The sequence below is a fragment of the Gigantopelta aegis genome, chromosome 2, assembly GCF_016097555.1.
Source record: "Gigantopelta aegis isolate Gae_Host chromosome 2, Gae_host_genome, whole genome shotgun sequence".
In the NCBI taxonomy this organism is placed as follows: Eukaryota; Metazoa; Mollusca; class Gastropoda; order Neomphalida; family Peltospiridae; genus Gigantopelta; species Gigantopelta aegis.
Window position 1 is genome coordinate 22466651 of NC_054700.1, and position 11709 is coordinate 22478359.

General features: G+C 39.6%; 1 protein-coding gene across 1 annotated transcript in view; it reads right to left on the reverse strand.

The window, feature by feature from the left end:
- Positions 1 to 675: 675 nt before the first annotated feature.
- LOC121382724 (D(1)-like dopamine receptor) overlaps positions 676 to 11709 on the reverse strand; it is a 60193-nt gene continuing 49159 nt past the window's right edge. Inside the window, exon 2 of the mRNA XM_041512282.1 lies at positions 676 to 1898. Within this exon, the coding sequence (XP_041368216.1) occupies positions 795 to 1898 (1104 nt within the window). The 3' untranslated portion in view covers positions 676 to 794. The remainder of the gene's footprint in view (positions 1899 to 11709) is intronic.

The following is an 11709-nucleotide window of genomic DNA, read 5'->3' on the forward strand; positions in this document are numbered from 1 at the left end:
CGGGCTCCAATTATTGTAGGCAGACTGGCGTTTGGCCGAATTAAACAAAAATGCCCGAATCTGGACAACATCATTTATTCATATCAGCATTACTGTCAAACAGCTATATTGGGTTGCAAACGAATCACTACGCATTTTTACATGGATTACAACTAATTGTGAGGGTAAAATGATGGAAATATATGGTAAAAAGGTTTCAAGTTAGCAAATTTTTTCAGAAAATTCTGTATAATTTTTGCCCGGATTTGAGTTTTTGCTCCAGCACTGGGGGGGGGGGGGGGGGGGGCAGTTGGCCCCCTGTACACATACACCCACACATAGAGAGAGACACACACACACACCCGTCTCGTACGCTTATGGATTGTGTTACGTGACAGTTGTGGTTCAACTTGATATTTCATTCCGGCAATTTAGGGTCGGGATTTATCAGTCGGTTGAGTGCTCGCTTGAGGCGGCGCTTGCGTCGCAGGATTGAATAACCTCGGTGGATCTATCTGGCTGATTGGGCTTTTTCTCGTTTCAACCAGTACACCATTATGAGTCAGAATTACCAAAATGACCAAATATTTGGCATCCAATAGCCGATGATTAATTAATCAATGTGCTCTAGTGGTGTCGTTAAACAAAACAAACTTTATTTTAAGCTGCTACGTCATAAATAAAAATGAATAAATATAGATTTAATATATTTATAAATTAAAGAAAAAAACCCACAATAAGCAAAAACATAAATCAATATAAACACAAACACAAACAAACAACAGAAGTAAAATGGATGATAGCATACGACAAAACTACACTTGTTTGTTCATTTCTTCTGGAGAATGTTCACTAAGTATTGGTTCATTCGTAAGGTTTGTGTTCGTCACTGACGTCATTTCCATAAGCCTCATTTCATTGGATGATGTGGACGTGACGTCACAGCACGAGCAACAAATATGGCGGAGTTCGGTTATCAAAATCCAGAAAACTGGTCTAATTCCCGGATTGGCCGATCTAAGCCAGCTTAAAGCCTGCAGCATTTTCAGAGTGGACGAACAGGTCGGGTCCATGCATTCGGGCTGGAGTATGGATATGGCGCCGAACGGCAGCTGCAGCACGAGGGTGAAAAAGTTCACAAAGGTCAAGGCCACAACAACTCCAGTATGCTTTTTCTTGATGGTCTTCGTGCTGGTTCTGTCGCTACCGTTGAAAGTTAGAGACACAAACTCGTTCAGATCTTGCGGGAGCCCGCCTATAAGAGTAGCGAGAATAAAGACGGTCAGAATAATGATAAAGACACATGGCAGAAACAGGGATATGACCGATGACGTCACCGCCGCTTCCTGCGTAATCCCGTAGATGCACATCCCGGGCTTGGGTTCGACAGTGGAGGTTAGTAACCACAAAGGAACCACGATAACGCTCCCTATGATCCACGGCAAGACGAGCGCCGCTAGTCTGAAAATCTTTCTGTGAAACAGTCTGAAGTAGCTGATCGGGCTTATGGCGAACAGAAGTCTGTCCAGATTGAGTATGATTATGATGAGCAGCGAAACGAACGGGATCATGACGTCGAGAATCATCCACGCCTTGCAGACGTGTGGCCCTAGCTTCCATGGCATCAGGTCATAGTACGCGGTGATGATGTCAACCAGTGAGCTGTACAGGAAGTCGGATATGGAGAGGCTGATGACGTGGTTAAAGACGAACTGGGACCTGACCTGGGACTGGCAGACGATGAGGAGGATAAGCAGGGAGTTGAATACCAGGCTCCAGACGCAAGCGAAGATCCCGAACAGCGCGACCTGCACGAAACCCCGCTCGTGGGAACTGTTGTGCAGCACGGGGTAGTCGATGCTGCCCTCTTTGGCTTGGTCATAGAAAACATCGTATAATACAAAGGACGTAGTGTTCATCTGAAAATACAAAACAGAAATGTAGGTGGTTAAGAATTACGCAAGTCTATTGGAAAAAACCTGCACGTCTAAATCTGTACAAGGCACAAAAGCTACGGTTATTGGGTATTTATCTAACGCTGGGTTCAGACTACCAACTATCTCGACGGAGATTTCACGACTTCTACCACTGTCCAGTTGTTAGTCTGAGCACTCTTACAACTCTATTATTATCGTACACAACTCCTACGACCGATTAGTTGTTAATCTGAGCACAACCATCTAAGTCGGGAATTGGGTAAATTACAACGCAACCATCGAGTTGGACAACTTCGTCGTGGCAGTTGATAGTCTAATCCTAGCATTAATTGTGGCACTTTTTGTTTAGAGAATAAGAGGGAAAAGCTGCTGTTGCCGTTGCTGCCACATAGGCTACTCTTGACGAGTAACAGCAAAGACTCGTACTCACTTCCCAGCATACAGATTAGCACAAAAGGGCTTCTGATGTACAAGTCGTTCACTGAAGGGAAGTGATACTAAGATTAAAAATTCATCGCACCTCAGATCAGTGATGTGTTAGTAAGCTAGAATCCGCCATCTGTAAAACAAAGAGTCTGTTTAAGGTATTTATGCAAAGCTGTGTCGTGATAACATAGTACAGTCAAATGTTTACAGAATCAGTGTTAGTGTTATTTCATAACTTGCTCTTAGAATTTGACAACTGTTGACAGAAATGGTGCTAACAGCAATCTATATTTTCCTCTTTAGAAGTTAACCAACATCCAGTTCTTCACGTTTATATTTCCCTTTTAACGGAATTGTCACTCTTTGCAGCTGTACAAAGCAAACATCTGCACTGTCAACCGGAGAAGAATTCAATTCCCCCACGTTTTACTTTGACTTAAGGGCATGACGGTTTTGCGTGAATAACACGTTTTGCAGACGACAAACACTCTGTACGTCACTTCTGTCAGATCTTCTTCACACTGTTTGTCACTATTATCTCAGATCGTCTGCTTTTGGCATCAACTAATGAATCGTGGTACTCTGCTTAATTAGTCAGTTATCACCGTCAGTCGCATAGCCACATCAGCGGTTAGAAATTATTAAACAGCTGGTCACTGCTATGGGTTGAGCAAGTACGGATCACTTTGTTCAGCCATAGGCGAACGGGCTACCTTTGTACGTTTATGTGTCCAGTACATACAGAAAACAAGTTTGTTTGCTTTTTGTTTAACGACTAGAGCACATTTATTTATTAATCATCGACCATAGGATGTCAAATATTTGGTAATTTTGACATATAGTTTTAGAAAGGATACCAGCTACATTTTTCCATTAGTGGCAAGGGATCTTTTATATAAACGATCCGACAGACATGATAGCACATACCATGGTCTTTGATATACCAGTCGTGGTGCATTAACTGAAACGAGAAATAGCTCAATGGGCCGACCGACAGGGATCGATCCTAGGTCAACCGTGCATCAAGCGAGCGCTTTACTATTGGGCTACGTCCCGTCCCGTACAGAAAACACTTGGAAAATTAATCTGTAGAAATCTGCTATATATGCTACAACATGGTTCTACAACACCATCGTGTCTTATAATACATCTCTAGTTCTGAGATGTGCTTGCTCTACTCAAATTTGTCAACTGAAAGTCTAGCAATATTTAAATGGTCTCTCATTATGTAGCAAACAATTACAACCGTTTAATTAACACAAGACTACAAAATGTACATGTATTATAACGTCCAACAAATTAATAAATTATCATTTTCCCATTTGCATTGTAACCATTTTTCGTTGACTTGTCCAGTATGAAATGTCGTTGGAAGAATTTAGTAAGAATAATTCACTTGCCTTATACTCGAAATCAGTTTTTTCGGGCAAGAGTTCAAACCTTAACGTAAAGTCCCGTGGAGTCACAGAAGTCCTTTGAGGATACAAATCGTGTTTGTGTCTAATGCTTGGCGCACACCTAACGATTAACGCCGACACGACTGTCGACTCGGAAGTAGTCTGAAAATGTGCACCTGCACACACCAGCCGACGCGACAGTCTAATCGGGCAAAACTGAAGATTAAATTCGACTGTTGCGTGTTTGCCCTGCGCACACCTACCGTTTAACGCAGACGCGACTGACGAGTCGGCGTTAATCGGTAGGTGTGCGCCAAGCATTAGGATATACGATACATGTATATTCAATGCCTTGCAGTCCCTTATACAATATATCCAATGTCTTGCACTCTGATTTTTGTTCTAATGAAATGTTTGGCCAGTGGCGTAGCAAATATGACGCACGGGAAGTCATTTGTTTTCGACCGATGAGTTCGAGGGGGTGTCATATTAATAACCAGTTTATTTGTTCAATTATCAGTGGGCGAACTCTTGGTCAGTAGTAGGACAAATGCCTTAAAGGCTTAGCATCGACCCCTCATTTCAGGGTATTTCCATTCTAACCAGTGTACCACGACTAGCATATGAAGAGCTGTGGCAAATTGTAATTAAAGACTAGCATTTTTCTGCGTTTTGTAGTACAGCTGGAAATATATGTTTGTTAGTTTCGACTATTTCAAAATGAGTGATTCATGCGTGTAAACTGCACGCGCAGCGAGTGCTGACTTGAGCATATTAACACAGCGTAAATTTTTACGAATGTAAATGAAGTAACAGAAATCTCAAGTTGGTGATGTATTTTCTTATATTGTACTTTCCAAACATGAAACGTGATTAATAAATTAACAACATTGTGGTACAGATAATATACAAGTCAGAGCTCTTGGGTAAATAACACACAGGTCTCCCGATAGAGTTGGCATTGCTTATGTCACAGAACTGTCTCTCGGATCTTCCAGTAGAGTTTGTGCGTTGTGAGAGAACTTCAAGGCGTGTGAACAGTATCTGTTCTCCCCGAGTCTGTCTTTCATGACTATGACACCGTTTTTAACATGCCTATATCCACTAGGGTTCAGGCATGTCTCCCCCTGGTCTCACCCCTGGCAAGGCCAGCGATTCGATCAGGGGCAGAAGGGTTGTATTAAGGGACTAATTTAGAAACTTATACTAAATCAGGGACTTTTAAAAATAATTTTGATGTGTCGGCCAAAACCAATAAGTGAATGGTATTGTCAGTTAAGAAAAATATTTAGTTGACACTAATTTTGATCGGGCTTGCGAAATTTACTAATCTTTATTTTTAACTCTTTTTAGGCCCTGGAGGAAAGGTTAACGATTGGGGTGGGCATTGCGTTCAATCCGGATTCGCGATCCAACACCCGGGTGAACATATACACCACCGAACCGGGCCGGATCCCCGCGGCAAGTGGCGGGCGGGCAGGGGAGGCCAGACAAACCTAGCCCTAACCCTAACACCCAATCGCCAACGCCCTACCGCCCTATTTCTGGCATACCCGTCCCCCCCCCCCCCCCCCCCTCAAGTCGCGGGAGGCCATTCCGGCCAGTGGTGAGAAATATTATGAGGGTGAGCTTTTGAGGGCTCGAGTACACACCTAGGTGTGTTTTGGTTACACAACCATATATTAGAGTGCCATAAGGTGATGGCAATATATTAACCACAAGGTGGTGGTTGGTTAGGATCATAGGAGATGATCTCATTATGAATTAATTTTCAGCCGCCGAGCTCGAGTGGTGAAGCGAAACGCATATTGGATGACGTTTTGGATAGGTGATCCTCAAGGTCCTCCTCACATCCGACGCAGGTACATATTTGGTACCAATGTGTCACTTATACGGATGGCCCAGACAAGCCATTAATGTACAAATGCCCTGCGTGCACACGGTACTATATAGTACCGCAAACACACAAGGGAGCGATCTGACCCTATGATCACTTTAATTGTTTAAAATAAAAACATGTTATACATTTGGTTAAAATGAGTAATAGCAAATTTAATAGAAATTTTTAAAACATCTAACTAAGAATTAAACTTGTCTGTAATAAAAAACATGCATTTAATATAAAAGTTAAAAAAGAATGAGGTTATACATCCAACATCAGACCGAGCTGGGACAGATCCTGCCAGGGATCAAATCATGTATCAGTGAGCAGACAAAGGAGGCAAGCCATTCAAATCAAGCATAAATATAAAAGGTTATATAGGCCTCCATCTCACAGGCCTATATTAACACTAAAAATAAAATTATAAAACAACATAAAATATAAAACAATTACTACTAGATTCTGCCAGGAGTCAGTAGTATATATATTTCTAAAAAAAAAAAACAGAATTAAAAAATAAGCCAAGCATTATGCTAGACCCACTTACAAGGTCCCTTTGCACAATATAATTATAAGCATAAAACAACTAATTACATGCAAATGTAGTAAAATTACCATGTTTCCAGTAAATCTACAAGAAAAAAAGGAAAAAGAAAAAAAAGATTAGTACCATCCACCTAAAAGAGGAAAAAATACAGCGTCATCTTTATAGATCATGGAAAAAAAAAATAATAATAATAATTATAGGTTTGAGCTAGAAGTCCCGTCTAACCTCCGGGACAGCCCTGCCAGAGGCTAGGCCCGGTGTGTCGGTTCAATCCGGCAGTCGACCTTTCCATTATCCACCGTGTTGATATCTAAATTAAATAAGTATGTCTGTTCCAATGACATATTCCCTGAGTAAAGAGAAAACTTTCTTACAATTATATTTATCAGGATTTAGCATATTACGTGGGTTAAAGGCCAGACCCATTTCTATCATTTTATTCTTAAAAATATTTCTACTATTAGTATATTTAGTGCAGTGAAGTAAGTAGTGCTCAACATTTTCCACTACATTACATTGAACACAATTAGAAGATTTAGCCAATTTTATTTTAAATTTAGTATCATTAAGGCCTGCTACTACTCCAAGTCTTAATCTAGTTATTATTTTAGTTGTAAAAATATTTAGAGAAGTAGGACCTACTGTATTAACTTTATTTTTGAGATTTAAATGCCAAATATTATTATTATTAGTCCATTCTATCTGCCAAAGTTTAAGAATTTCAATGTTGGCCATAGACATGATCTCGGAATAGTTGTAACCAAGCCTACAGCCAACATTAGGGTCATTTAATGATGTTTTTGCATTGGTATCCGCGTGCTCATTTCCAGTAATCCCCACGTGGGCTGGGACCCATTCCAATTTAGTTATGATACCTTTGCCCACTAGGAGATCATTTATCGCATACATTTTATGTATTAGATCCTTTCTGACTGAGTCCGCCCCCCTCAAGGCCAGAAGGGAGCTAAGACTGTCAGAAAAAATAATATATTTATTTTTATCAATTGTTTTATAATTAGAATTAATCCATAAAAAAGCATGGAAGATAGCCATGAGTTCAGCAGTGTACACCGACACATGGTCGGATAGCTAGTTCTACCCACGAAACGTTCGAGAGGAGGGTCAGGTTGTACATAGAACGCCATGGCTGCTCTTCCAGAGATCGGGTCTTTAGATCCATCAGTATATATATGAACACAATCAGAGTATATATCTTCTGCATTTGCTCTAAATACAATATTTTTAAAGGGTTCATAGTTATTACTTAATATGTTGTCCCTAATAAGAAGCGGGATTGGAGGCCTACATTGAAGCCATGGAGAAATTTTTTTATAACTATCGTTACTTATTAAAAGATTATTTATCTTAAGAGATTTACATAATTTATGCATAAATATACCAAACGAGTCACCCACTCCCTCTGTCGATTTAAACCCCAATCCAATTTTATTTTCTGGATGTGTCTGTATTTGGTTAACCGGTTTGTATGTCTTTCATGGGTAGATTATCCTTATTTATAAGACGCATACTAAACACGTATCTATGTAATATACAGTTGTCAAGGTGTACTCGTTCAGACGCCTGCAATACCCGTGGCAACAATTAAATTGCATTGTATTATATTGCTCGTTACATATTTAATTAGTGCTTGACGCTAATTGGTTTGATTGGCATGTCTCCAAGTGGATACCATGGCAGACGTCAGATTATCAATTAACTCATTCTAATTAATGCACATGTAAAAATAAAGATATAATCCGTATTGTTATAAAGTTGAAGTTTAGCACTGTGACAATATAATGAGGACGGGCGTGTTGGATGGCCATTCTAGTTGAGACCGAACATAATATATAATGTCAAGTTGACAAGTTGTATAATTTAAATTTTTGACAAAATCCAAAGGTTTTCCAGAGTTTTTGCTTTTTAAGTTTTATCTCTGGGGTTTTTTGTTTTTTTTTAACCTGGATGTATAGAGTGACCTGTAAGTGGAATATAGTGATTGTAAAACATGAAACGTATAGACAATGTTTTGTATTAGGCATACATGTATTCAAAGAAAGAAATGTTTTACTTAACGACGCACTCAACACATTTTATTTACGGTTATATGGCGTCAGACATATGGTTAAGGACCACACAGATTTTGAGAGGAAACCCGCTGTCGCCACTGCATGGGCTACTCAGTCCGATTAGCAGCAAGGGATCTTTTATTTTCGCTTCCCACAGGCAGGATAGCACAAGCTATGGCCTTTGTTGAACCAGTTATGGATCACTGGTCGGTGCAAGTGGTTTACACCTACCCATTGAGCCTTGCGGAGCACTCACTCAAGGTTTGGAGTCGGTATCTGGATTAAAATTCCCATGCCTCGACTGGGATCCGAACCCATTACCTACCAGCCTGTAGATCGATGGCCTAACCACGACGCCACCGAGCCACGAGCGAGAGAGAGTGGTATAAAATAATTCCAAACAAGTCCCATAAATTCAATGAGGCACGGATGCAAGTGTGAAAGTGTATTTATGATCTATAACAAACATTAAAGCGACAGACCCTAGTTTTTAAACACTACGACGTATTTTTCACCATTAAAGCCTTTTTTTTAATTTCAGATTTTTATGATACCCGAAAATGCATTTTTCATAATTCTAAAAACGCACGTTCGTCTCGAAGTAATGGTTATCGAGACAAGCTCTAGCTATTTTTAGACGGTACTTCCCGGTTTTAACAACACAGACTTTAGCTTCTCTCAGTTATAACCATACCCAAATGTGTGTTGTAGGTTTGTAGATTAATGACTAAACTTAGTGTCCATCTTCACAGGCTGAAACTAGGGTCTGCTCCTTTCAGTGTGATTCTCTTCGCTACACAATTCATGTTTATAAAATTCAAAGCGGTTGGTAACAAAGACACCGAAATGCACACGTATATCTATCTATCTATCTATAAATATCTATCTGTCTGTCTATATTTATCTATCTGTCTATATCTATCTATATCTATTCATCCATCCATCTATGTCTATATATATCTATGTATGTCTATATCTGTCTATCTACACACACACACACACACACACACACACACACACACACACACACACATATATATATATATATATACTATAATATTATATTATATTGTATTGTATTGTATTGTATTGTATTGTATTGTATTGTATATATATATATACATACATACATACATACATACATACATTCAGTTCTATTTGTATGTTATGATGGATACAAGTTGCAATATTGGAGATTCAATTAAATTTCACAACCCGCAATAGCTATTCTTGTAGTCCGTATGGAGACTAGTGACGTCACAAGTGGCATGACTGTGACGGTACATGCTCTTAATTTGTTTCGCCTGTGGCGATTTTAATTGTGTTAGAGGGCCGTGTGCAGTTTCATTGCCCGTAGCCCAGGTGGGCAACTTGTTACGTAATACTTCTGCGCGACGGTCCTCGATCGGTACGCCTAATACACACCCTTAGCCAGGTGCGGAGGCCATGTGGCTAGTAGTTACGTAATATCTCCGGTAGTGCTGTTTATGGCCAGGAGATTGCTCGCGGTTGGCGATAGCCAGACTGACGATCAGAGAGAAATTTACCGACTCTAGTAGAGGTAGAATATGAGATGATACGTGAGGTACCGCCTTGTACCCCCAGGCAAAATCCTGATTTATAATAAATAGCTAGTGTTTTAGAGATATCGAGGAGAACGAATTAGGAAGGCTCCAGGGGATCACGGACGTCGTCCACTGAACGAAATATATTAGTTCAGACGGGACTTTGGTAATTATATATTTTCTGCTCTGTGTATAACCTTGATGTGATTGATGTGACTTTTAAATATTTTAATACTGTATTATACCAATATTCTTTAGACAGTGTCTTCGGTCATCTGACGAAGTAAATCGTAGACTTCTTGTTCTAACATTATACGAGTATTTGGTAATATAAAGCTTAGCCAGTCATCCTAGAAGACCTAGGTACACTGTAGGTTATGGTCTTTATTGTGATCGGTACCAGTATTAATTCTGTGTTACAAGGTTACTGAATGAGTAGTTAGGGGTAATTAAAAATTAACCCGTTAGGAATAGAGCTGTAATTCCTTTATTAATTAAGTTCCCCTGGAAGCGTTCCTAAATTATCACACGTTACTGAACGAGTAGTAAGGGTTAATTAAAAATTAACCAGTTAGGAATGGTGTTGTAATTCCTTTATTAATTACTTCTCCTGGAAGCGTTTTCTCAATTATCACACGTGTGGGTGTGGTGTAACGGTGAAGTGATTCGCATATTGTGTAACTAGACACCTAGAGATTAACTAATTAAGTGATCAGTTCTGGGTTGTTATTATTGCTGTTATTAATTAACTACTACGGCTGTACATTTGTCAGCGTAGGATAATACAGATTCTAAAGTGTATTGTGTTTTGTTGTGTTCTAGTGAGCTAAACGTGCTATAATAATATATACTTTATATAAGATCGTATCTCTGATCATACCTAGAGACGAGCCATACTAGGGTTTAACAGCCTGTTACAGAGAGATCTAATAGATATACAGTTAGGAGAGATATTTTGATAATCGTGTTTTATTCAGTTACGGGAATTATAGAATCCCCGTGACAGGAGTAGAAAATTGGGGCGCCCGTCCCGGATCTGAAACGGGACATGCATATTTAAAAAAGTATTGTTTGTAAATGGGGGCTTTATAAATTAATTTTACAAATTTACCAGAAGTAGCACGTTGTTCACTAGAAAATCAATTAATATTAAGTGCGTCATATCTAAACATGGATAAGAATTTGCTGGATAGGCCTACGCTCAGTGTAGTGGAGATTAAGCGAGCACGTAAGGTCGAGTTAGTTGAAATCGCGGGTGAGCGAGAAATTGATTTAACATCAGCTAAAACCTTAGGTGATATAAAGACAATTATTATCCAGGAAGTTTTTGGTGATAGGCCTGTTATGGAAGACAGTGAGATTGTTCCAGAGATAGAGATAAATGAGTTAAGTGTGGAACAACAATTAGCTTTTAAAAAGCTTGAGTACGAAAGAGAAGAGAAAGAAAGAGAAAGAGAAGAACGTGCATTAGATAGAGAGAGAGAGAGAGAAAGAGAAGATAGGGATAGAGAGAGAGAGAGAGAGAGAGAGAGAAAGAGAAGAGAGAGATAGAGAAGATAGACATAGAGATAGAGAGAAAGAAGATAGAGATAGGGATAGAGAAAGGGAGAGAGAGAGAGAAGAGAGGGAAAGAGAAGATAGGGATAGAGAAAGAGAAGATAGGGATAGAGAGAAAGAAGAAGGAATAGAGAATTCCAGTTAGAAAAATTAAAAATGGAACATGAGTTAAAGTTGGAATACTGAAGAAGTTAGACGTGAGGCAGGAAATGGTTTTCAGTTTTCAACATGTCGGAGGCGTATTATAGATCAGTGCCTGTATTTGACGATCAGGAGGTAGGAGCTTATAATCAATGAGTGATGAGCGAGCAAGTCGTACGACAGGTTAAGGCTGCAGTGGTGGGGCTTAT